The following is a 26059-nucleotide window of genomic DNA, read 5'->3' on the forward strand; positions in this document are numbered from 1 at the left end:
TCCAGTAAGATTTCAACAACGCATGCGCTAACTTTTTTTACATATCCTCTAATTCTCGATACAACTACCCTTACCTACCAATGCAGTGACTGTAACACTTCGTTAATATAACACAAGCTCTTTATTACTTTTAACAAACTGCTCTCATGAACACTATTTTCTCGGAAAGTCATATCACTTTAAGCAACTCTTGTTTTTAAATTAATTGCAAAAATCAACAAACAATAAAAATATATAAGTTTATAACAAACAAATTCTGTATTTTTATCGTTAATTTTTAACACTAAAAATAAAATCGATGAAATAATTCACTGCCAAAAACGTGACCAGTTTGAATAAAAATTTTCTATTTTTCCGTCAAGAAAAAAATAAAAGTTTAGTTTGAATTGTTCAAGAATTTGTTTATATTCATAAATAAACCATGAGTCTTTTACTTGAAGAAGATGAAGTTGACGAGTAAGTGAATTAAATATAGAATAATTTCATGTCAAATATCGACATTTTTTTTATTGTTCATTCATTTTTTTTTTGTAATATTATTGAAATTTTTAAAATGTGTTTCTTATTGATAATTTTAGTACGTTCTGTAACTTTTTATCTGCCTTTTAGTTGACAAGGGATTCTGTCTCAATACTCATTTAGTAAAATTTTATTGCATTAAATTATTCTAAAAAACACAATTTGAAATTTTCAAGGAGTCTTAGAATGAAAATTTTTAATTTATTTCTAAGTAAATTAAATAAATGTATTTTTAAAAAGTCGAGTGTTAGAAATTGAACAAATATCACAATGCTTTTAGATATTTCTCACAATGACGTGATCTGATTCCTATTCATTGTATTATCATTTATTGGTATTTCATTTTCTATTTACATTGCGAAATGAAAAAATTTTATAAAGATGTTAAATTAAAAATATTTTCAAGTCGACAGCTTTGTATTTTAAACAATTATTTTTCCAATGTCTTATTTTATGTTTGATTATTTATTTAAGAACAAAATCGAGTTTAGATGGAATTAACTTATGTTAAAATTTTTATATTTTTTTGAAAATTTAAAAATTAAAGAAGCTTATTAACTTTCTACCATGTTTTTCAATAATTCACTATTATAAATTATCATTCAAATGAATTTATATAAATTAGAAGAAAATATTCTTTTTAAATATCCCACAAGTTAAATGTAAAATAACAAAAGCTTGAATCAATTCGTTGGCAACAGTTTCCAATCGATCAGAGTCTATTAATAAGGGTTTGTTTAATGCTCCCAGACTTTTAAACCATTTAACGTTTTATAAAGTTCAAATGAGTTATAAGAATAAACAGATTTTGTGAAAGTCGTTGGTTGTCGTGAAATGGGTTACAAAGTTCTTAAATATTTGTAATAATGTTCATAATTAATAAGAAAGATTGAACAAATAAACTACTAAAATATCTAATTTTTCATTACAGATTTATTAAACTAGTAAAGCGAGCCTCTATACAAATGAAAAAGATTAATTTTATTTTAATATTATGCATTAAATACAGAAAATAAAATTTATTATATAAAAATATCTATAAATATTTATAAAATACATTTTAATTTAAAAAAAATGTATTTTATAAAATACCCTTCTTTATAAGCCACGAGAAAGTTGCGCTTTTAGCTATATGGGTATAAATAAACAATGTTTACGTAGTTAATTCATTAACTGCGTAATAATAAAGTCTAAATTAAGTTATTTTCGGTTACAAAAAAAATTCTATTGATTCAATAGAAAAACTGTAACAAGAATTTTTTTCTATATCGAGTAAATTTTTCATTTTTACAGAAAAAATTTATAGACCATTATTTCATTTTATATTTAATTTATTCAATAATGAAAGCGTGTAACGTAAAATATTTTTAGATTTATCTACAAGAGGGAAAGAGGAAATTAAATACTGAGAAACTCACGCACAACCCTCATTTTTATGCTCGGTCATTTCTACTCTCATAGAATTTTAATAAAAGAAGTTTCTCAAGTATGCCACACCCTTACTATATGTTAGCATGTGTAAATATATTACATATAGCACGACACATTTTATCCCAGTCGCAACTAAAACGTTTTTTTTTTCAAAATAAGGGTGAATAAAGAGTAGCTCTTTTTATGACCTGAGTGCAAGACAAAATAGTATATTACACACCGAGGGAAGTAAAGTAAGAAATGTCTCAGATCACATGTAATTGTTGGCCGAGGCGAAGCCGAGGTCAACAAACATGTGATCTGAGGCTTTCTTATTTACTTCCCGAGGAGTGTATACTATTTTTTTCCCTGACGAAGGTGTAAAGCGGAAACTTTGTTTAGCGCAGCGGGGCTAAAGTTGACGCTTTACACCCGGAGGGGAAAAAAATTTATAATACATCGGGAGATATTTCATTTGGTATTGGTTCTGAGTAAATTATCGACTGAAAAAATACCATATGCAGATAAGTATTGATCGGTAAAAATAAATCGTAGAAGTCAACTATAACTTGTGGTATTTTTGCTAATGCAGTTAACTTAAAATTAACAATAAATTGTGTTTTAAACTATTTTTTAGTAATGCAAATATCATTGCTTGCTGAATTATTTGACGTATGAACGTAATGTCCTTAATTATACGATATAATAAACATATATTTTAAGAGCTACTAGAAATTTGAATAGCACGCTAGGCGCGCGCCTTAATTTTGACCAATAAGGAATAAGGTTCCATTTTTTTGCGAGTTTCGACCAACTTCCCACTCTCATGTATTTTTTTTTATTGTAAGGGTTGCATAACGTAAACACTCACTTTTGTTTTTTTTCAATAAAACCTATTAGAAAAAGAGTTTTTTTCATAAAACATTGTCTTATCCAATAATTACAAAAAAAGCAAAAAAAAATTTTTTTATACCCATATTATTATTCTAATTGATCTCTTTTGTAGATTTTGTAAAAATCCGCCTATCGCATTGGCCTTACAACGAAACTTTTTAAAAATTTTGCTATTTTCCTACTGAGCTTGTCCAAAATGATTTTCAAAATTCTTAATGAATCTTAATGAAACGTTACATATTGACTTATTAGTTTTTTTGAAGACAGTTATGGGGTAAACTCACTTTACCACAGATTTTGGTCATTGTTTTTTTATAGTCGATCAATAATGTTCAATATGAAATTTCAAAGTTACAAAACTTTTTGCTCATTGAGAACGCAAGATATTTGATATCAAAGTTTGCAATGGTCGAGGTCAATTTTAATTTCAAGCATCTAAACCTTCTATTTCGCTGAATTATTTTGGATTGTTTCAAAAAAATTACTCAATAGAATTATAAAAAAAAAAAAAAAAGTAAAGACAAATCAACGAAATGTTTTATTAATAAATAAAAAAAATTAACGCTCTGCTTTTTTATTTTTGAGATATAATAATGTGAAATATTATTTATTGATAAATTTCAATAAGTTATGTAGTATCAGAAATACTGGATAGGATATTGATGTTATTAATATCTAAAAAGGATATCACAGGTCAGGTAATTTAAGTGTTGTGTTTATTAGGAAAGAATACAGAGGTCTGTCTACAATGAATAGTTCTTCAGGACTATCTTCTCAAGTCCTTTTTCTTAATTACTCTACCTACTACTTGGGCCTCTCATCCCACTCAGTCATACTTTTACAATGCGCAAAACTAACTTAAACTTAAAGTTCCCACGCATTTCCAAAATACTTTTAAAATTCACTCTCACAATTTTACTTACAACAATCTTACCTATCTGTCAAAACATCTGCAAACAGCATGTTCGACGTACTTACTTAAATCTTATAATTTACGATACCCTAAACCCTTGGTTACAAAAGTGAAATCTCTACAGTGATCATAAAACTAAAAAAAATAAGTTACAGTCTATTTTTACAACTCTACAGTTATTTTTATGATTTATAGTGATCTGGCAATGTTGTGCGCACCGTCATCTCGATTAGCGTAGCGTAAAGTATAATTTTGAATCTTAAATGGTAAAAGCCAGGTTTACATTATCTTTATTATGATTGTGCTCAAAGCAACGTTGCCAGGTCACTATTATCGAGAATATTTGACAGTATGTGTTAGTATCAGTGTACCGAGACTTTTAATTTCTGGCAACAGAATATATTCTGACTATACTGGAAGGAGGTTCCTTAAAAAATGATAACTATCGTATTTTTAATGATTCGTCTTGAAATAATTACTGAATGCGATGATATCCATGAAAATATCTGCCTTACTTCCGACCAATAAGGAATCAGGTCTCATTTTTTGCTAAGTTCGACTATTGATTAAAGAGATCCACGCGAAGTAGCCAACTTTTTAAAACTTGTAAATTCAATTAACGTAGGCTAATAATTAATAAAAAAATTAAAAAACAGTAGGTTTCCGAGAAATTAAATAAAATAATTAGGTTTGAAAATTGTAATTTTTACATCTAGGTCAATGGAGATTCCAACAGCCGTGTGTTTGGTTAAGAATTTAATGCAATTAATGATTTAAAAAAATTTTATTTTCATTGGATTTGATTGAGAAAATTATAAATTTTCAATCAAAATAATCAAAAAGTAGGTTTCTGAACGTATTACGGAGATATTATATATTTTTTATGAAAAATCACAATAAGGAACTTCCATTCTTAAAAGTCTTGCATTTGACTTGGCAACACCGCTTGCGCAGTTACTCGGCGCATAAATAACCGCGGTTTTTTAAATGCTAGAAGATTTTAGTCATTTTAGTTAGACAGTAAATATAAATAAATTTTAAGGCTAGCGAACTCTTGCGGCGTTGCCAAGTGTATACCGGTAATTCAGAGTGCTATATTTTTTATTAGTCAATTAAATGTTAATAATTATTTAATAAGTAAATTTTTCGGAAATTTCCGCAAAAATGTTATTAATTAATTAAAATATTCATTTTAAGATACATAACAAAAGTATTTCTACATATTATTTTTTTATAGACATTCTTTACACTAGGAGGGTACTTGGATCTCCTTAATTTCACCTTCTCATGTATTTTTATTGTAGGGATTTAATATCGTGTTTTGATGAAAATTAACTATTTTTTATAAATGTATATTAGTTGAAAAAATGCAAGAGTTAAGTTCTTAAGTATCCCCGGTTAAAAATACTGATTGCAAAGAATTGAGAAGCGCCCATGCAGGAAACCCCCAGAGTTGACAAAGAGGTCAGGCTTGGGCCAGTACCGCGGTCGCTTCATGCAAACTGTTTATCTATATATACAAACAAAAGAATTGAAATTATTGAAAAAAATTTGAATTTCATCATTTTTAATTCTTTTCAATCAATATTTTTAAACAGAGATATTACTTTAGATTTTGTACATCGTTCTGTATATTTTTAATATCTTATTATAAATTTTAATGTTTAAAATAATCAATATTAGAAATTCAACTGTAAGTATTATATTTTTTTCTCCTCCGGGCGTAAAGCGTCAACTTTAGCCCCGCTGCGCTAAACGAAGTTTCCACTTTACGCCTTCGTCGGAGAGAAAAATAGTATACACTCCTCGGGAAGTAAATAAGAAAGCCTCAGATCACATGTTTGTTGATCTCGGCTTCGCCTCTGCCAACAATTGCATGTGCTCTGAGACATTTCTTACTTTACTTCCCTACGGGTGTAATATACTATTAAGTCGATTGAAAAAAGTCTCATGAAGAATTAAAGGACTAAGATTTGCTCCTCAAACATTGTCCAACGCCTGCTTTAAAAAAGACTCAATGAAAATATTTCATTCAAGTTTCTTAAGAAAGATCTAAAAAAAAAAACGGTGTTTTGAGAAAAAAATTTATTATGATGTATAATACTGTTAAAAATTTCTTTAGAAATATTTTAGAACAGAAAAAAATTTTTTTTTCTTTAATAACGGAAAATGACGCTGGGATATATTTTTAAACATTTTATAAGCTTTTAAGAGAACAAAATTTTCTTTATGAAATTTTGGAGTACCTCATTTTGTCCTTCCTTCTACCTGCATCTGTGATATTCAATATTTTATTTATAAGACTATAACGTGACATTTATATAAAAAATATGTTTTTATCTATCATATATTGTTTATTTAAGAATAAAAATAAATTAGATCATATATAAACATAAAAGTAATAAATTATTGATCAACTGTGCTTTGATTTACTCTAATTTCCATATTTTGAATTTTTCATTCAAAATTTAAATGTCAAGTTCTTAAAGTAAGATAACTCATCATTTTCTAATTTAATCTTCCGGTTTTTATCTTTCTATTTTAATCTTCGAAACTATTTTAGACTTTTTATTTAATATTAGTCAGCAAACTTTTGTATGGTTATAAGTTATAATTTATAATAAAAATTGCTTTCTATTTTACCTGTTTAAATATTGTATATAGAATCCAATGTATAATGTTATTTATAAAGTTAATCGTAACATGTTTCATAATAGCACCATAGTTTCTGTCACCTAGAATCTAGCCAAGTGTGTAAATATGCGTGTACACAATAAACATAATAAATGAAATTTTTCGTGACTCTATGAAAGTTATAAACTTTTCAAAGCACCAGCGACTGTAAGGAGTATAAATTTCCAAGCGAGTCAAGAAGTTGAATCTTGATACAGAGAATGAGCTTTTGTTAGTGCCCGCATTATTGAGGCTCTTTTTAAATCAGGTCAATTGTTAATGCAAACTTGTCTCCATGTTGTAATTTATAGCCATGGATGATAAATACAATCTTGGGAGTATTTAAAAAAAATATATACATATACATATATAAATATGTATATATAATTTTAACAATAAATCCAGTAAATTTCTGTAGGTGTAAAATTTTCGAGTGATCGGTGATCGGAATGTCGAACGAAAAAAAGTTGATGCAACTCCGAGGGGAAAAAAAGTCAGTAGCTAAACCAGTGGGGGAAGATAATTACGAAGAAGTGAAGGACGAAAGAATTGAAAAAGGTGGGGTAACATAAGACTTGCTGTTACAATCGAATCAGTCCATTCGGAGAGCGTCACCCTGATTAAAAATATTGATTGAAAAGGATTGGGAATCAGTCACCCTATGTGAACTGTATATCTATATATACATGAAAAAGAATTGAAATTATTCAAAAGTATTCTAATTTCATCATTTTCAATCCTTTTCAATCAATATTTTTAACCAGGGCAGTGCATTCAGAATATTAGTTTTGTAGTTTGAATTATTATACAACCAAAACAAACTTCCAAGTTTTATTCGAATTTCAAATCTAGTGCTTGTGAATATAAGTTATCATAAACTTTGTGATTTTTATGTGAATTTTGTTTTCAATAGAGTAAGCTTCATTATTCACGACCAAAAATGTCAACTTGCACGTGCGAAAATTTGTCTCAAGATGAGTTAACAAATCATGTCTGTCAGCTTAAAATTTCAAGTGACTGTGAATCTGATTCAAATAAAAATGAATTTGGTGGCTTAAAGATGTTGAAAAGTAGTGTTAGGTATGAGTTTGTAATTTTTACTCAGGTGGATATTCAAGTAATACACTCGCAAAAAATTGACTTGATCCAAGAGAACAATTTTTAAACCACGTAAAATTTATTTGAATTGAGAACAATTCTTTTTTTTTTCTTGCATAATTCAAAATTATTGTAATTTTCGAAAAGACATTTTTGGTTTAACATTTTCCCCTTAAATCGAGTTAATTTTTTTATTATAGTAGAAGAATATTTTATTACTAATACCGATCGTAAAATTTTTACCTTTAATTGATTAGTTTCGTTCGATCATTAATTTAATTCATAAGAATCAAAAGTCAAACTGACTTTTTTGGTTGAAAACTCTGTTTCTTGAATCCAATTAATTTTTCTATCAGTTTGTGAATTTATCGACAACAAATCTTCAAAGTTTAATAATTAAATGTAAAAATTTTTGAAAACCATAATATTTGCAGGTGTCCGACTAAATTTATACAAAACGATTTTTTAGGCCTAAAATTCTTTTTCCACAAAATTTATTAAAAGTAAGTAATTTAAAAAAAAAAAAAAAAAAAAAAAAAAAAAAACAACTTGTTTATACGTTGATTTGGCCATTGTTGCCGATTTTTTAAAGCGTAAAAATTTGATAATACTGAATCCTTGAACTATAACGTACCAAACAAAAGAAAAATTATTAAAATCGGTTAAACCATATTTGAGTTTTAGCGATACTAACGCACAGAAATTCATTTTTATGTAGATAGATAAACGAAATATTGTTTTTAGTTTTAAGAAATCTTAGAATTAGTAGTATTTCTTATGATATACTGATGGAGAAAACTCTGATGGATTGAAAATAAACATTCTTTCCAAGAAACTACTTATAAAGAAAATCCGTTGTTGTCCTTCACGAATTTTGACTTTTTGGCTTCAAGGTTCAAGAATTTGTTTCTTTATTTGAAATAGCAAAAGAAAATTGTTTAAAAAAACGAATTTTCTGCTTCAATATATTTTGAACTGTATTTCAGAACTGTATTCAGACTTTTTAGTTAATTAAGATATAAAATAACACTTTTTCGTAGAATTTTTAGTTTCTTTAAGAGTGAACTCTTTTTATACATTCAAATGTAAAATATCTTTAAGCAAGAGTGAAATTTTAAAATAAAAATTTCTTTTGAATCAAGTAATTTATTTTTAGTGTAATAATAAGTGAAATTTTATGCAATGAAAGTAAAGGTATCCATTTATTTGTAATGAAATGCAATCTACAGAAATTCATCATAATTGTGCTACCTATTAAATAATGTTATTTTAAAAGTTTTTAAATAATTTTTTATGTTTATCTAAGGTACAGCGATGGATCAGTACGGCTAAGGAATCCTAACATTGAATTAATGGACCAAGACATTCTTTACCATTTAGCTCTTGGAAGTGGTTCTCATGATCTAGTTGAAATGTTTGGCGACATTAAGGTACAATATTCAGTTATTGAAAGTAATTTTATTAGCATTTAAGATGAATGGAATATGTCGATAATTCATTTTGTTAATTCATTTTGTTAATTGTAATCTGTTTATGATAGATTAAATTCTTTTAATTGCGATAAAGACGTTAGCGCAATTTTATCTGACATCATTCAAAAGTGGCCTCGACCAATAGTTTAATAAATAAACTGCGATAAATTAAAATAATAATGATATAGTATGCAATAACGAGTTTAGTGTTATCGCATTAATACTGATTTCACTAATAAGAGATACAGAATATCGAATTAAATATTTAGAATTTCTTATATTTATTTCTTCTTCAAGTCACTGACTTTCTATAAAGAATAATCAGAAATCGAAACGAAAAAGTTGTTTTGAAAATTTTTAAATTATTGAAATATATAAAATTAAATTTTCTATTTGTCTAATTTTTTTTCAAGTTTTCATTTTTGGAAAAAATATTTTATTTACTATTAAATTTTACACGACTTATTATTCAAAGCATTAAAGAAAGCTTTATAAAAAAAATTAGGAAAACGGTTGACCCTGACGGCCATCCCGGCAACTTCCCGCTACTTTCGTAATTAAGCGGTCGAAATTGCAGTTATTATGTTTTTGAGCTCTTCGAGCTCAAAAATCTAATTTTCGTGTAGTTTTGAGCTCTCCGAGCTCAAAAGTTTGATAGGAGTTTAATAAATCACAATTTTTTGAATTTTCAAACCGCAATAACTTTTGAATGGATCAACCGATTTTCACACGGTTAGGGGCATTCAACGCAGTTTTATTATCCTTATCAGTTATTTCCAGGTTTTAATTGATCGAACCGAAAATTTCAGAGTAATCCCGAAAAAACACTTTTTTCGGTTTTCTTTCTTTCACGATAACTCACGAAACAATCAACCGATTTTGACCGGACTGGCGGCGATCGACGCGGTTTTTTGATGTTAAGAGCTGATTAGTTTTTGGAATTGATCGGTAAAGCCGTTTAAAAGTTATTCCAAAAAAACCACTTTTCAAAAATTTTTTTTTGTAGTTTTTTTGCAATTTCTCAAAATCTACTGGTCCGAATCAGTTCAAATTCTTAGAAAATCTAAGTTTGGTCAAGCCCTTTCGAATGGCAGCAACCGCGATGAAATCGGTCAAGCCGTTCAAAAGTTATGAAAGGGTTACACACGCACGCACACACACACACACACACACACATGCGGACATCATCGCGAAAACATTCAGGAAAGCTTCCTAGGACCTCAAAACGTCAAGATCGGATGAGAACTCGATTTTCGAAAAACGGGGTGAAATCAATAACTTCCCGCTTTTTGAAAATTTTCAATTTTCTTAACGGGAAGTTAAAAATTTTCTTCGCATTTTCTCATTAATTATTTCGATTTGCTGATTCTCAGAACCTAAATAGTTAGCATACCATTAAAGTGATAATTTAACCAAAATTAATTTTGTAATCTTTTGAAATTTGTTTTACCTTATAAAAAAAAATCTCAAAAGTCTATAATACTTTTCTCGGAACGTAATATATATGAATCTTGAAAATACGATAAAAACATCTATTAATTAAATCATTTTTTACTTCCTGATAAGAAAATTAATGATTTTCAAAAATCGGGAAATTAGTGGTTTCACTGTGATTCTCGAAGCTAACCCTTGAACGGCTTTACCGATTTGAACGAACTTGAAGACGTTCGGAAGAGTTCAACGAAACTTAGACTACCACATAAATTTGAACGAATTTAGTGCGATAGATTTATAGAAATTCGAAAAAAACCGAAAAAAAAATTGGTGGAATTATTTTTTTCAAAATAATTTTTAAGCTGTTGTATCGATTAATTCCATAATTCAGTTAATTTTTAACCTAAAAAAATTACGTTGAAATATCGTTGATGAAAAAAGTGATTTTTTAACATAATTTTAAAAGTTCACGTCGAATCGTTTGATAGGTAATAAATAATCTTTTTGTGCTTAAAAAACTGCATCGAAAACGGTAATCCCCATAAAAAACAATCGATTCAATCGGAAAATATCGCTATTAAAATTTTTCAAAAAAATATGTTAACCACAACCGTGAGATTTTCGAGCCCGAAGAGTTCAAGTACAAAAGTTTTGTTTTTGAGCTCGAAGAGAAAATTAATTATAGCTTTAAGATCAATTAAACGATCAAATATAAAACTGAATTATAAAAATTTCGCTTTTAAAAAAGATAAATCAATACATTTTGATACTGGATGTAAAAAATTAATTTTGTTTTATTTTTTATTGAATCACAGTTTGTATGCATGGGAGGAACACCAAAGCGGATAGAGAATTTCGCCAATTTCATTATGAAAGAAATAGGTCATAAGCTTCCGACTGGTACTACTCTACTGGATATCAGCCAATATTCTTATCGTTACTCTATGTACAAAGTTGGTCCAGTCTTATCAATCAGCGTAAGTATTTCAATTGCCATTATATATTGACACTTTGAATAATAACGAAATGACTATATTAATTGAAATGATATCTGCACTTTTATATCTATTTTTTTTTCTTTTATTTTATCGATATATTCAAACTCGCACGTGTAATATAATATTAATTCATACAATACCTACTATCGTAAAATTTTATAACGCCATAATCTAAGACGAAGCTGATAAACAAATTGAAGAGAATGCTAATAATATTATTGTAAAAGATTGTTTTATTTATAAATTTGACACATTTTAGAATTGAGAATAATACGTTCTTAAATTTCTTGAGTAAATAATTGAAAGCAATCTATATTCAAATTTGACTAATGAATTTCATTGAGGCGTGTGAATTTCAAATTAACATTTCATTGCTGGTGTGAATAAAACAACTCAGATAAAAAGACACAGTTCACTATATTGCAAAAATTGAAAGCAAATTTACAAAAAATGTCAAATCCAAATTTACAAAAAAAAAAAATATCAAGGTACACTGGGAAAAAAAAAAAAAAAAAAAAAAAAATAATAATAATACTTACCTTAGAAGGAAAATTTTCAATCCAAGAACAAACTGACTTCAAATAAATCCGGTTTACTTGATTCAAGTATTGCTCTTTTTTAAAATCTACTCTATTGTAAGAACAAAATTAGTAATAATAATATATTGATACTTTATACTCTCTAGCATGGAATGGGGATACCGTCTGTCGGAATATTGTTGCACGAAGTTATCAAACTCATGTATCATGCAAAAGTTCGCGATCCTATATTCATCAGAATCGGAACATGCGGTGGAATTGGCCTTGAAGGTGGTACTGTTGTTATCAGTGAAGAGGCGGTAGATGGAATGCTCAAATCATACTATGAAGTGGTAAGAAAACATTCTATTGTTTTATCCATTGTTTCATTTTATCGCTTTAATATATTTTTTCTTATGTTGCTATTTTTTGTTTTTAAAAAGTGAAAGTTTTATTAACCATTTATCAAAAATATACTTTAATTTTGAAAACTAATAATGAAGAGCTTTTTCATTCCATATATTGTGTACTTAGCTACTCGGTTTATCACATGCATAAAAACGATTATGTTGAAATAACCAAAGACGGGATAACTGAAAAATATGTATGTTGTGGTAACAAATGAGTAACAAATCCATTAGTTGCATTAACAAAATGTTTCAAGTTATACTAACAAACCAGTTTGTTAAATTACAAAATCAATTTTTGCTCAAACAAAATCTTTTTTTTGCTGTCACAAAATGACTTTGTTACTCCAATAAATTCTCTTTGCTATGTTAATAGAATAATTTTGTTGTTTCAACAAAAAAATTTTTTATATCAACTAAAGTATTTTGTCGAATCAACTTAAAGATTTTGCTATAATAACAAAATTGTTTTGTTGTTATAACATATCAATAACTTGTTACAATCTAAATTTTGTTTATCAAATCTTTGCAGGATTTTTTGTAGCAAAAATTTTATTTTCTTAAATAGAGATTTTATTTATTGACTTAAGCTTGAAATATTATATACAAAGACATGTCATAACTGAAAATAATTACATAAAGTTTTAATCCGAACAAAAACAGTTTCACTGTAAAAAAATCGTGCCAAGTCCACGTTCATAAGACTATTAAGAAAAAAAAATTTTATTTCTTTACAAAAAGATATAAAATAAAAAATTAAAAAATCCAAGTAACCGAATTAACAAAAAATTCTTAAAATTCGTCACGTATTTTCGCCATTAAAAAAAAATATTAATTTTCTCTACGGAGAAAAAAATTAAACTTAATGTCATGAACTATAGCGAAAGAAATATATTTTTATGTCACATTACCAGGAAATTTAATAAAGCTATAATTGAATTTTCAACAGTTAATCTACGTACGTGATATGCCTGTTAATACAAAATTTTGTTTTGCTTATTATTGTCTCTATTCTTTGAAACGCTCAATGAACATAAATAATGTTCACACCGAGTTCTGGTTTAGCAAATAGTGAGTATTAATTACAAAAGTGAAAGGAAAAAAATAATAGAGTACTTACTCGCGAGTTGATATCAATCTCCTTAATTTAGGATGTGCTTTAACTGTTTGTTCTTTTGTCACTATACGTCGCCATCGCCAAAATTTAAATGAATCCATATCTTAACTAAAAAGCTTAATATAACGAAGCTCGAAACAGATACAATAATATTCCTGACTGCTTATCAGATGCCCGCAGCGTTACTGCAAAAACATCTGAGGTAAGAAATACTCCGTGTCTCGTAAGTTAGATAATTATTTGATTGAATGGATGATAATTACACGGTTTGTTTGTTCCATATGACGCATGCTAAGTACATCCAAATTGAATAATTTTAACATTAATTGTCTCCGTGATAACATTTTCGCGAGTATTCATTTAATTACACGTGGAATTTTTAATATTTAATCATTGGAATTACCGGTATTTTGTTAAAAGGTATAGTAAGTTAAGTTATGAATTATTGGTGGAATATCCAATGCTTGTTTACTTACAGAATGTTGTATATGTGTTTCGTGAATGATATGCACTGATGTATTCAAAGCAGATGATTTCAATTTCTCGTGCGAAAATTCACAAAAAATTCCGTATTTTTATATATGGCCTGATATGATCTAGTAAAGGAATATATTATTATTGATGTTTTAGGATACCAATGAATCCATTCCATGTAGGGTAAAAAATTCTCAGAAAGTTTGAGCCATTAACATTAATATTAAGTCCTTGACCCAGGCGGGTAGAGATCTTCCATTAAGAAAACATAGAAACTCTGATTTTTTTATCTTTAAATTTTTATATCTCAGTGGCATTTCATAGCATCGTTTTGACCATAGACGAATTTTTTTCAGAATTTAATGTTCTACTAAAATGTTCGTTGCAGCTAAGCTGGTAGTACAGGGCCTTAAAACTAACTTTTTCCATCAAATTCGCGTTTTTTCGCATTTATTTCGTGAATGACAAGAGCTACAGAAAAAATGCAGAGAACAAACTTGTAGAAAATTTAATTTTTTACGAAAAAAATCCTGAGCACCCAGTCACTGAAATCAATATTCCCGGAGATATTGAATGATAAATTTTTTGAAATTTAAAATTTTTATCAGCTTAGCTGCAACGAACATTTTAGTAGAACATTAAATTCTGAAAAAAATTCGTCTATGGTCAAAACGATGCTATGAAATGCCACGGAGATATAAAAATTTAAAGATAAAAAAATCAGAGTTTCTATGTTTTCTTAATGGGAGATAAGATCTCTACCCGCCTTGGTCAAGGACTTAATATTAATATTAAGGGCTCAAACTTTCAGGGAATTTTGTTTTAGGTACTTGCAACAAAATTTCACAATGGGACCGAAAAAAAAAAATTAAATAGTTGGAAAAAAAAAAAAAAAAAAAAAAACCTTATTAGGTCGTAATAAGAATGCGTCTGGCTTAATATAGTGATATGTTCCGATATAACTCAATGAATCTATATGAAACTCAGTATGATTATGTGTGCTCGCATGAAATTTTCGGACCATTGAGACGGAGAACTATTGTCGCCATCACTTTTCTGATTTTCCCTGTTTAAATTATTCGTTAAGGGGACCGGGTGATCCAGCGGCCTAAAATTTAAGCTATTTTAAAAAATAGCTTTACTCTCACTCTCTCGTCAAGCAATTACCTCGGCTTATTTTAAATTGCTTTTATCTGCTTAAATTGCTTGCATCCGAACTTTTTTGCACTTTGAGTATTAAATGAGTGGACTAATATCAACAATAACACTTTTTTATGACAGTAGATACTTTAGAAAACACTTTTTTGTCTAGATAGTATAAAAAATACCGTTTTGGAAAAATATTTCAGTGGACGTCGAGTTGTCCCTATGCGTGGATGATATATGTAGTCACAATCACGCCCAAAAAACTTAAGTTTTTGAGCCCATTTTTTCTTTCATTCGCTTCAATATGATTCCAAGTAATAGCTATTGATATCTATAGCCTATTTAAAATTATCGTGTAATTCAATGTAATTTACTTACAAAATGAATAAATTCATTAACAGTGAAGAGTCTTTTTTGTTTATCTTATACATATGTATTTATAAATAAAATAGTTCAATCTTCGGCTACACATGGGCGCTTCCGATTATCTCAGTTTTATGTTATTTTAATTTTTTTTTTTTTGTGATAAATAAGTGTTGAGACGTGCGCTTTTGCATTTTTCAAACTTCTTTAAACAATTTAATTAAAATCTTCGAAAGAAAGAAATTGTTTTATTTTCATTTTTGGTAGAACTTTATACACAATAGATGAAGACTTTTGACCAAAAATACATGCTAATTGAAAGGGATTGATTTCAATCATTGGTCGATTTGATATAGAATAAAGTTACGACTGGAATAGGAATTCAAGCAACAAATGTACTTATGAATGAGTTAATGTGAACTTAATTGCTACTTTGTGAGCAACTTTCTGTTTATCTCCGGCAGTAGCTTGACGTCAACTTACTGACTAAGTTGAGTTCATAATGTTTCAAATTTCCCGGATTAAAAAGTCTTATTTTAAATGAGACTATTCAATTTTCGCACAGTGAATACTTATATATTAGTCAACTCAAATCATTTTGAATTGTTTCAAATTGTTTTTAGTAATTTTAAATCAGATGTTTAATTTAGGGTCTAATGTTGACACAGAGTTTACGTTAACTTGATGATAATCATCGAATAATAACTAGTTGATCGTCAACTGGATGCGAACTGAAATGCAAACAAATTTCTATTACTTTTTTGGTACATTATAAACAGATAACATCTTAACTTACATAATATTTAACTGAAATTTCAGAAAAAATCGATAATTATTCCAACAGCATAATACTTCAATAACATTTTATACTAATTTATGTAGTTTATTAAGCTTTATCATATTTACAAAAAGATACTTAATACAACACAATTTTTTAAAAAATCATTTGCTACTTAAGTAATGTTTAGAAATTGTAACAAATCAAGTAATACATCAAGCTCTTCGCTGGAAAACGTAATGATAGTAAAAAAAAAAAAATTAATGGAAAGTGTCCCCTGATAGCCAGCGCTTTCTCAGTAAGTGTTGACTCCCAGCAGTTACGGTTAAGTTATACATCAAGTTGGCGGTAATTCTTCACTCAACAACAGTTGTAAGCAAATTGACAGAAATCTACGGCCGCAACTTGAATACAAGTTAACAATCAAACTTGTAGTTAAATTTCCTTTCAACTTTACTACAATTTGAAGGAAATACTTGTACAGCAAGTTTTGACGTCTATTTGCAGAGTAAGTTATAGGTAACTAATAGGTAATCGCTCGCTTTGCCAACTCTTTCCGTCAAATTTGCTTCAAATTGCGGACGTAGATTGACAGTAAGTTATAGGTAAGGTGGCTATCAGGGAAAAATTACTCGTTTCATTACTTATCGATTGTCAATAACTGTCGGTTATGTAGATACGGTAATGCGGAAAGTTCAGAAGTATATATTCTATCATATTTTCACCGTACGCTACCGTATTATCACCGTTCTTTACTGTACATTACGGTGTTTTATGGTTTCTACTGTGCAAGTAGAATGCTACTGTAATCTACGGTGGCCATACGGTATATCGATCGTATTTTTGCCGTACAATACCGTAATTCTACGGTATTTCAGATCCGCCAGGGAGTTATTTATTTCGCTACAAATATCAATAAATGATATAAGTACTCTCATTGAGATACTTTATGACATATTAAATTTTATTATCACTATTAATATTAATAATTGCTCTACTTATTAATTTTAATTTATTTGTTTATTAACTGCCATCATCAGATTGTCAGGCAAAGCATACATAAAACAATTGTTTTATGATTGATTATATTATATGTACATATATATTCATAATTTTCTACATAGTACGTTAATGACATTTGATATTTTATCTTCAACATTATTTTATTATTTTTTTAATTATCATTAGTATTTCAATTTTTAATGGTTAAAATGATTGATGATAAACTTCTTATCGATACATTTTAATTTGAGATACTGTTTTTTCTTTATTTGTACATACTAAAAATGTGTCATGGTCATGTATAGCTTGCATGAATTCTTGCAAAATACCAGAGTAGCAATTTGTTTGATTTAGGCCAACAAAAGACCATTGATATTTCTAATTAATCTTACAAATGACACTTAGCCTCATGTGACTGAATTCTTGCTATTGTAAACGTATTTTGTTTTCATAAATAATTATTTATACATTTATATATATATATATATATATATATATATATATATATATATATATATATATATATATATATACATAACTTTAATTTGTTTGTGTACTTGAGGTAGTGTTTGAGGTTTTAAATAATAATGTGTGCGCTGTTAATTATTAATTCAAAAGAATAATAATACTAAACTATATAATTTTTTTGATTTATATTTTACAATTTTTGAAAATATGTTATTTATTTATTATTAATATTCAACTTAGATAATTAGATAAGCAATATATTAATGGAAAATATTATAATAGATGTATTATATTTACTTTTTATATTCTTAGTACATTTATTTTTTAGAATTATAAAATAATTGTTTTGAGAGAACTTAAAGTTTTATAAGTAACATTCTGAGAAATTTGGCGAGTTTGTAAGAAAATATTGAAAAATAGTTAAAAATTTTTAATTTTTAAAAAATCAAACTGAAAAAATAAAAATTCAGAATTTTTTTATCAATATAAAAAATAATAATTATTATTATTTGATTAATAATAAAAAATGACTAGATCAATATCTTTTTTTATATTTTGATTAGAATTTTATCACGGTTTAACTTTCACCAAATTATTTTGCAACTAAAAAATTGTATGTTATAGATGAAAATAATTAAATCATTTAAATCTTTATCAAATCAATTTCAACAATTCGTTGTACTATCATTTCAAGCATTGGAATATAAAAAAGATCGAAATAAATTAAATGTCCCATTTTTTTGCAACCACGAGTTCGGTTGACATGTTACGAACAACAATTGACAAAAAAAAAAAAATCACCAAATTCCACAGACAGGCAATTAAATAAAAAATATTGCAGATTTTTTGTAGAGGTCAAATTACTCATGTATAATTCAACGTAGCTTATTAGTGTCAACGTATATTAAAAATATTTTGCTTCCTCTTTTTATATTTAATTGGGGAAACCATAAGAAAAAAAAAAAACTGTTCAAATTTATGAGTAAGTTTCCGATTAAAATTGATACCTAATATCAACAAGCGGATTGACGAGATAGTATAGTATATTACACACCTAGGGAAGTAAAGTAAGAAATGTCAACAAACATGTGATCTGAGAGATTTCTTACTTTACTTCCCTCGGTGTGTAATACACTATTTGTCATACTTGATTCGGAAGTTCATCTTTCGAGCGCTGCGTGGCGTCCAGAAAGATTCTCATTTTTAGAGACTCTACCATACCGCCTTTTTTCCACGACCTAGGCCGCAAAGTTTACTTCTCCCTTTTTTTTCCGTATTACAGTACTATAGTTACTATTAAATGGCGCTGATTATTTCTCGGTTGGCAAATCATTGCAAAGAGAACCTAATATTAATATAATAACAACAACAAACGCTATTTTGCTAACCATAAATCCGAACAAAAACAGTTTCACTGTAAAAAATCCGTGCCAAGTCCACGTTCATAAGACTATTAAGAAAAAAAAATTTTATTTCTTTACAAAAAGATATAAAATAAAAAATTAAAAAATCCAAGTAACCGATATGGTTGTATATGATTTTCGAAAATTAAAAAAAAATTTTTGTAAATTTAAAAATTAAAAGAAACAATTTTGGAACGTACTTGGTGTGCGTTATTGTGTACTTCAATTTTTTTTTAAGTGTCCTAGTAGATACAATTTAGGAATTTCATAAAAAGTGAAATATTTCGTAACTACGCACACTAAATACGTTCCAAAATTGTTTCTTTTAATTTTTAAATTTACAAAAATTTTTTTTTAATTTTCGAAAATCATATACAACCATATCGGTTACTTGGATTTTTTAATTTTTTATTTTATATCTTTTTGTAAAGAAATAAAATTTTTTTTTCTTAATAGTCTTATGAACGTGGACTTGGCACGATTTTTTTACAGTGAAACTGTTTTTGTTCGGATTGTATCTAATAGGACACTTAAAAAAAAATTGAAGTACACAATAACGCACACCAAGTACGTTCCAAAATTGTTTCTTTTAATTTTTAAATTTACAAAAATTTTTTTTTAATTTTCGAAAATCATATACAACCATATCGGTTACTTGGATTTTTTAATTTTTTATTTTATATCTTTTTGTAAAGAAATAAAATTTTTTTTTCTTAATAGTCATATGAACGTGGACTTGGCACGATTTTTTTACAGTGAAACTGTTTTTGTTCGGATTTCAGTTTTTTTTGTAATTATAATAAAAATTGACAATTTTTATTTAATACATTTCCGGTGGCAAACTATCCCCTTTAAGCTATAGTTCATGTAAAAGTTATTCTTGCGCCGCCTGGCGTGTGTAATTGCAAGCTGTCAAATATCTTTTTTCACTGTAGTTTCCATCTACTATAAGATTAGCATGCATCGTTATATTATTTAGTCTCTGGCCGTCCGCTTTTTACATAAGAAAAAAGTTAAAATCTAAAAATCTGGGTCGCTATAGTTTGTGCTGATTATTTTTAATAATTTTAAATAGAAATTATAAAGATAATTGATAATAATCAAGTAATACCCGTAATAAAAAGCATGAACTACTATTATAAAATATCATATAAAAAAAAAATCAAATTAAATTTGAAAAAAAACTTGTAACCTCAAAAAGGCCATTCGGCAGCCGAAATGGAAGTAGATTTCATGAAAATGAATGTAAAAATCTAAAGTTTTGGATGACGTTTCGTAAAACGAGTGCAACAGCAAATTTCATATTTGGTATAGCGGAATAGGACCTACTTTTGAGATAAAACATATAGTATGGTACTCAAATTGAAGCTTATTTAAAGAGCTTTCAGATGCATTTTACAGAATTTCAATAAGTTATCCCATTCAAAAGTTATTCGAGTAAGAAAGTAAAAAAATGTAAATTTTTATAATTTTGAAAATTTTATAATCCTAGCATTTCTGAATAATTTCAAGTCTACACATATGAAATGGTACTCAAATTAAAGCTTATTTGAAGAGCTTTCAGATGCAATTAACAGAATTTCGACAAGTTATTCCATTCAAGAGTTATTCGAGCAAGAAAGTGAAGAAATATAAATTTTTATGATTTTGAAAATTTCAAAATCCTGGCATTTCTAAATTACTTGACCGATTAAGTTCATCTACGAACTTGACTTCGGTATCTATCTGTAGAATAATTATGTTGAGTTTGGTAAAGATCCGACGTAAATTGGCGACGCTATCGTCGTGACAAGCCGCGTTATATCTGATATATATATATATATATATATATATATATATATATATATATATATATATATATATATATATATATATATATATATATATATATATATATATATATATATACATACATATATAAACTTTTGAACCATATGCATTTTCCGACTCAGCTCGACAAGTATAGTCGAAATATAGCAAAATTTTTCAAAAGTTCCGTCATGAGAGCCAATGCAATAGTTAGATTTCTATGAAATCTACTAAAAACGATTCTGCTTATGGTATATACACACTCGGTAGTCTGGCTTAAGAACGGAACTGGGCGCCAGATTCTACCGAATCTGTTGATAAGAAATTAAAAAAATTTTAGTAAATCCAAGTACGCATGCCTTAAGCGCTCGTGTCATACGTAAATTGATCAAAGTAAAGTTTAAGTATTCAAAAACTTTTCACTAACAACCTTAACGTTATTTTGAACTTTACAAGAATTTTATATCAAACGTAGGTAAGAAATATAATTATCTACTGTACACGACAAAAATAATTTTAACAATAGGTTGATTACAAATTAATTACAAGAAAATTCATTTTATTTCAAATTCAATTTAAAGCTCGTCTAAATTTTTTCTAGGGAAAATATTTTTTTATATAAATGGAGCGCCGTCTCTCATTCCGATGCAAGAATCATTAAAAAAGATCCAATTAAAGATTATATGATCGGCTGTCAGCCATGGCTGAATAAGCGAAAAATTAAATAATGATATGAAGTGGGAAAGAAGAGGAGTTCCGGTAATTATTACGTGAAACGTTCCAACATTCACGTAACAAGATAATATGGGGAAATAGGGATTGAGAAAGGAATTGGAAAAGACCTTAATGAGTTAATAGAATATGGAAAAAAAAATTCAGATAGCTCGGACTGGGACTCGAACCCAGAACCTTCCAATGACATGTTGGCTACTCTTTTGTTGCCGCAAAACAAATGAGTGTATATACTATAGTATTAAATGTCTTTAAGGTGTATTAAAAAATAAATTTTTATCCATAGTTTCTCATAAAGACTTGAGAAATCCAATCTAAAAGCTATTGCAACAACTTTTTTTTTTTTTTTTTTTTTTTTTTTACGTAAAATAGCAATTAATTATTAAAAAAATTTCTTCGACAAGTTCAGCGATCATTTTTCTTTTTCTTTTTAAATATATATTTATTATTATTTTACCATGTATATGACTGTCAGGAACGATTCAATGTGCTAAAAACTTTGGGATCTTGATTTTTAGGCGATAAGAAAGTATGCATCTTCGCGCTCGCGTTTGAGGCATCCAACAAAATTATTTATAATTTTAGAAAATAATTTCTATTTGGAAAATTTGATTGCTATGATTGAAAATAGTTGAGGTAGTAACAAGTGGAATAAAATTGCGAATTTTTCCTTATTATCCCTTGAGCATGGCAATACATATTTTTTTGTTTCGAATTTACAGCCAATACTGGGAAAAATGGTTCGACGACCAGCTAAATTGGACAAACAGTTGGTTAAGGAGTTGAACGCAATGGCGCATCCAGAGGATCCGTACGACACAGTAATCGGAAAAACCATGTGTACGCACGACTTTTATGAAGGCCAAGGTCGTCTTGATGGTGCATTCTGCGAGTTTACGGAAAATGATAAAATGGAGTATCTTCAAAAGCTGCAGAAAGCGGGTGTTGTTAATATTGAAATGGAAGCTGTTGCTTTTGCAGCGCTTACGCACCATGCTGGTATTAGATCTGCCATTGTATGTGTTACTTTGCTAGATAGACTGAAAGGTGATCAGGTAAATATAAACAAACAAATTACGACTAAAGACTTATACTAGAAATCGTAATAACGTGGATTTTCGAACTTTCTAGATCATTCTAGAAATTTCTAAAACATTCTCATTCAAACACAATCTATTGAGTATGCAATATCTACTGAGGTGTGCAATAGAGATTCGTAATTCTGTACATTAATTTTTCACTTTTTTCTTTTTTTAGCTTATGGCACCGAAAGAAGTCTTAGAAGAGTGGCAGAAGAGACCACAAATTTTAGTGTCACGATACATTACCAAGTATCTGCAAACAAAAGGTCGCTTGTCACTAGAAGGACACGGTTCGATGGCAGTTAAAAGTCCACGGCGTTTTAAACTCGTTCAACAAGAATCCGAAAATTACGATTAAATCGTTAGCGCTTAAATTTGTTCTTCAATTTTTCATACTTTTTTTATTTGAAATACATTTATTTTTCATTTTTTTTATCCACCGATGCAACCCGAAAAATCTTGTTCTCTTAATAAATATTAATAGTACACCAAAATAAAATAAACTTTGTGATTCGCAATATATAATACTGGAATGTTATAATTATAAACTGAAACTTTCTGATATTGAATTTATGAATTCATTAATTAGCGTCATGGCATTTTGAATTTTTTAGTCTAGTTATTGAAATTAAACTTAATTTTAAAAAGTTAACGTGAATATTAATATGATAATCATTTATTAATGATACTTTTATATCATCATAAAATTTTATATACAAATGTATACTTATTTTAAAATGTGTTCCGTTACCTAAATTATTTTTTCACAAGTGTAGTACTCAATTACTGGCATTAGTGGAGAGAGAATGCTAACTTTGCCACGTTTTGTTTCGTACAAAACAAGTGGCACACAAGTACAAATGAGTGCCGGTTTTAATAACATGAGATGAAAAAAAATTAGTAAGGATATTTAATGTTTTAAATGAAAACAATATTCGATGAAAATTAGGAGAAAAATGAAAAGGAACTATAACCAATAAAAATACCTGTTTTAATTACATATCTAATATTTTAACAGTAACAAAGTTGAGTTTTGAATGAAAGAAAATAATAATAAATAGTTAAATTTATAGCAGTTAACTTTGTCGATGCTTAATAAAAAGCAAATGTTCTTTGTTATATAAATGTTACATGGATTTTTCAGTGGCCTATGCGTTTTGCGCAGATGTAGTTGTATGTTTCTTTTTCAACATAATTCTCGAATGGAACTTTGAGTTTCAATACCTCCAGTAGGACTATTCTTTATGACGGCGATGCAAAAAACCGATTAATTTGTGTCCTTGGAAAAAATGTCAGTTTATTATGTTCTTAAAGTACTTTAAAAAATTGGTTAAAAAATTTATATCGGTTGCTCAAGGTTTATCGGACGTTAAGACAATTAATTGATAAAAATCTCAATTTTTAGTATGTTAATCTATACTAAGTACGTAAATACGGAAAAGAAAATTGTTTTTTATTGGTAATATTCCTATGTTTACAACTAAATTTTACAATGCCAGCGTTTGAAAAACAACTATGTAACATAAGAGAGATTTTTATCTAAAAATATAAATTTATACTCCGTTGAAATAAGAAAAGAACAATTCTTATTATAATATAGGGGAGGAAGGTTCAATCATCCCCGGGACTGCTGGTTCAATTGATCCCATCTAATTTTATAACAATTAATAGTAAATAATAAATAAATAAACTATTATATCACCATAAGCAAAGTTGAGGATTATAAAGTAAAAGTATATACAACGACTACAATTCAAACTTTATCAATTAATTCAAAAATTGAAATATTATTAAACAATTTGTAACTAGCCGAAAAAAAAGTTTACATACCTAAAAATACAAAAATCTCAATTTTTCAAAATTTATTAATCGCAATGATTTCAAATTTTGATCATATCTGCGTTTAACATATTAGAATCTAATTCTGAGAGGATGAAGCATTTTTTCAATTTTTTCGATTTTTTAAGTCGAGTGGTTCAATTGCCCCATGGTTCAATAGACCCCTTTCTCCCCTACTAATTTTTACCACACGAGCATTGCAAAAGTAGTTCTATAACATCGAAAAAATTCCTACATTGACGTAGGGATTTTTACTATGTTAACATAGGAACAATTCATTCGGTAATAGAAGTGACTTCTAAAAATTTTCTAATCTAGCTGATTTTCGGAGAGTATTTTAAAAACACATTTAACTAACATATTTTCATAGAAGATTCAAAAAGAAATTTTGCCGTTTCTTCATAACACCCTAAAGTATGTCTTGATTAACTATTTCGTCTTGAAAACCAATTTTGAGATTAATAATAACTGTTTATTACATGATAGCAGTATAAGTTTACGAACATAAAATAGTAGTATTTTAACTTGAAGTGAAAATCTGAAAATTGTGGTTAATTTAAAGTATAACTCGAAACGCTAACCATGCGTAATTTTTTGTACCTCATTACACAATGTACAATTAGTATTGAGGTTAATAGTTGTAATTGAAATAAATAACATGATATGCTACTGTATTGAAAAAAATGAAAATATATGCTTCGTATTAACTTTTTGTTTCCAATTTTTTTAAAACGCATAAGAAAAAAAAAAAATTCCACATATTTTAAAAAAAAGTTGATGTTATCTATTTTATAAATAATATTTTCGTGACAAATTTCTGCGTAAAATGTTTAAAAAATGATTGTAAATTATAACTAAACGAAAAAATTCATATTGAAGAACTATAACTATTTAATATTTATATCATATTTATCGAAATCAACTATTTAATGATTAATTGTAATAATAAGCGAAATGCGTAAAAAGAGAAAAATCCGTTGAAAAATATTGAATGTTATACTTTACTTAGTAATTAGCAATGTTGAATGTGTATGTCTATTTAACATAATCGCAAAGAAACTAATTTTATCATTAATATTGAATATTAATAAAATGCAATTTTAAAGTTTAATACATTTTATTAAAAAAATTTTAATTCCATTGAATTTTTTATTCTTGAAAACAACGACGTATCTGTGATGCAATTAAAAAAAATATATAAGCACAAAAAAAATACGTTAATTAGATAACAGCTTCTGGTGCACAGACAAAAAAGTATTTTTAACCCTTCGTAGGTCGCGTAATAAGCGTCGCGCTGCTTTTTTTACATTTCATCAATAATATTTTAAAAGAAAATTCTAAAATAAATGTCATTGTTTTTTTGAACCTTTCTGAAAATATAAAAGCAGTAAATATGTCTTAGAATGTTCTAAAAAATATTTAAAATTGATTTTTCAACATGGTTGGCGCCGTGATGTACGGTGTGAGTGAACGATAGAGACTTCTAAATTCTGCTATGAATAAGTGTAAC

At 27.7% G+C, this 26059-nt stretch overlaps 1 protein-coding gene across 6 annotated transcripts; it reads left to right on the top strand.

Annotated features, from left to right (window-relative positions):
* Positions 1 to 406: 406 nt before the first annotated feature.
* LOC141525837 (uridine phosphorylase 1) lies at positions 407 to 25660 on the top strand. Of its 6 annotated transcripts, none has more exons than XM_074240490.1 (7): positions 7011 to 7122; positions 7323 to 7489; positions 8814 to 8937; positions 11229 to 11390; positions 12097 to 12282; positions 22351 to 22683; positions 22886 to 25660. In XM_074240490.1, exons 2-7 carry the CDS (start codon positions 7350 to 7352, stop codon positions 23066 to 23068), a joined length of 1128 nt encoding a protein of 375 aa, XP_074096591.1. In that variant the 5' UTR covers positions 7011 to 7122; positions 7323 to 7349; the 3' UTR covers positions 23069 to 25660. The 6 variants fall into 6 exon arrangements, with proteins under 6 accessions (XP_074096593.1, XP_074096591.1, XP_074096592.1 ...); XM_074240489.1 differs by having other exon boundaries at positions 7104 to 7122; positions 7204 to 7489; XM_074240492.1 differs by lacking the exons at positions 7011 to 7122; positions 7323 to 7489 and adding an exon at positions 407 to 456.
* Positions 25661 to 26059: the final 399 nt, after the last annotated feature.

This window comes from Cotesia typhae, unplaced genomic scaffold (assembly GCF_013202065.1).
Source record: "Cotesia typhae breed Kobodo isofemale line unplaced genomic scaffold, CoteBio_Ctyphae contig_27, whole genome shotgun sequence".
Taxonomy (NCBI): Eukaryota; Metazoa; Arthropoda; class Insecta; order Hymenoptera; family Braconidae; genus Cotesia; species Cotesia typhae.

Excerpts from the sequence above, each read along its gene's own strand:
- LOC141525837 (XM_074240490.1), top strand. The coding sequence starts at position 7,350 with ATGTCAACTTGCACGTGCGAAAATTTGTCTCAAGATGAGTTAACAAAT. Across the intron at positions 11,391-12,096 it reads GTCCAGTCTTATCAATCAGC|CATGGAATGGGGATACCGTC; the intron begins GTAAGTATTTCA and ends TATACTCTCTAG. Across the intron at positions 12,283-22,350 it reads TCAAATCATACTATGAAGTG|CCAATACTGGGAAAAATGGT; the intron begins GTAAGAAAACAT and ends TCGAATTTACAG.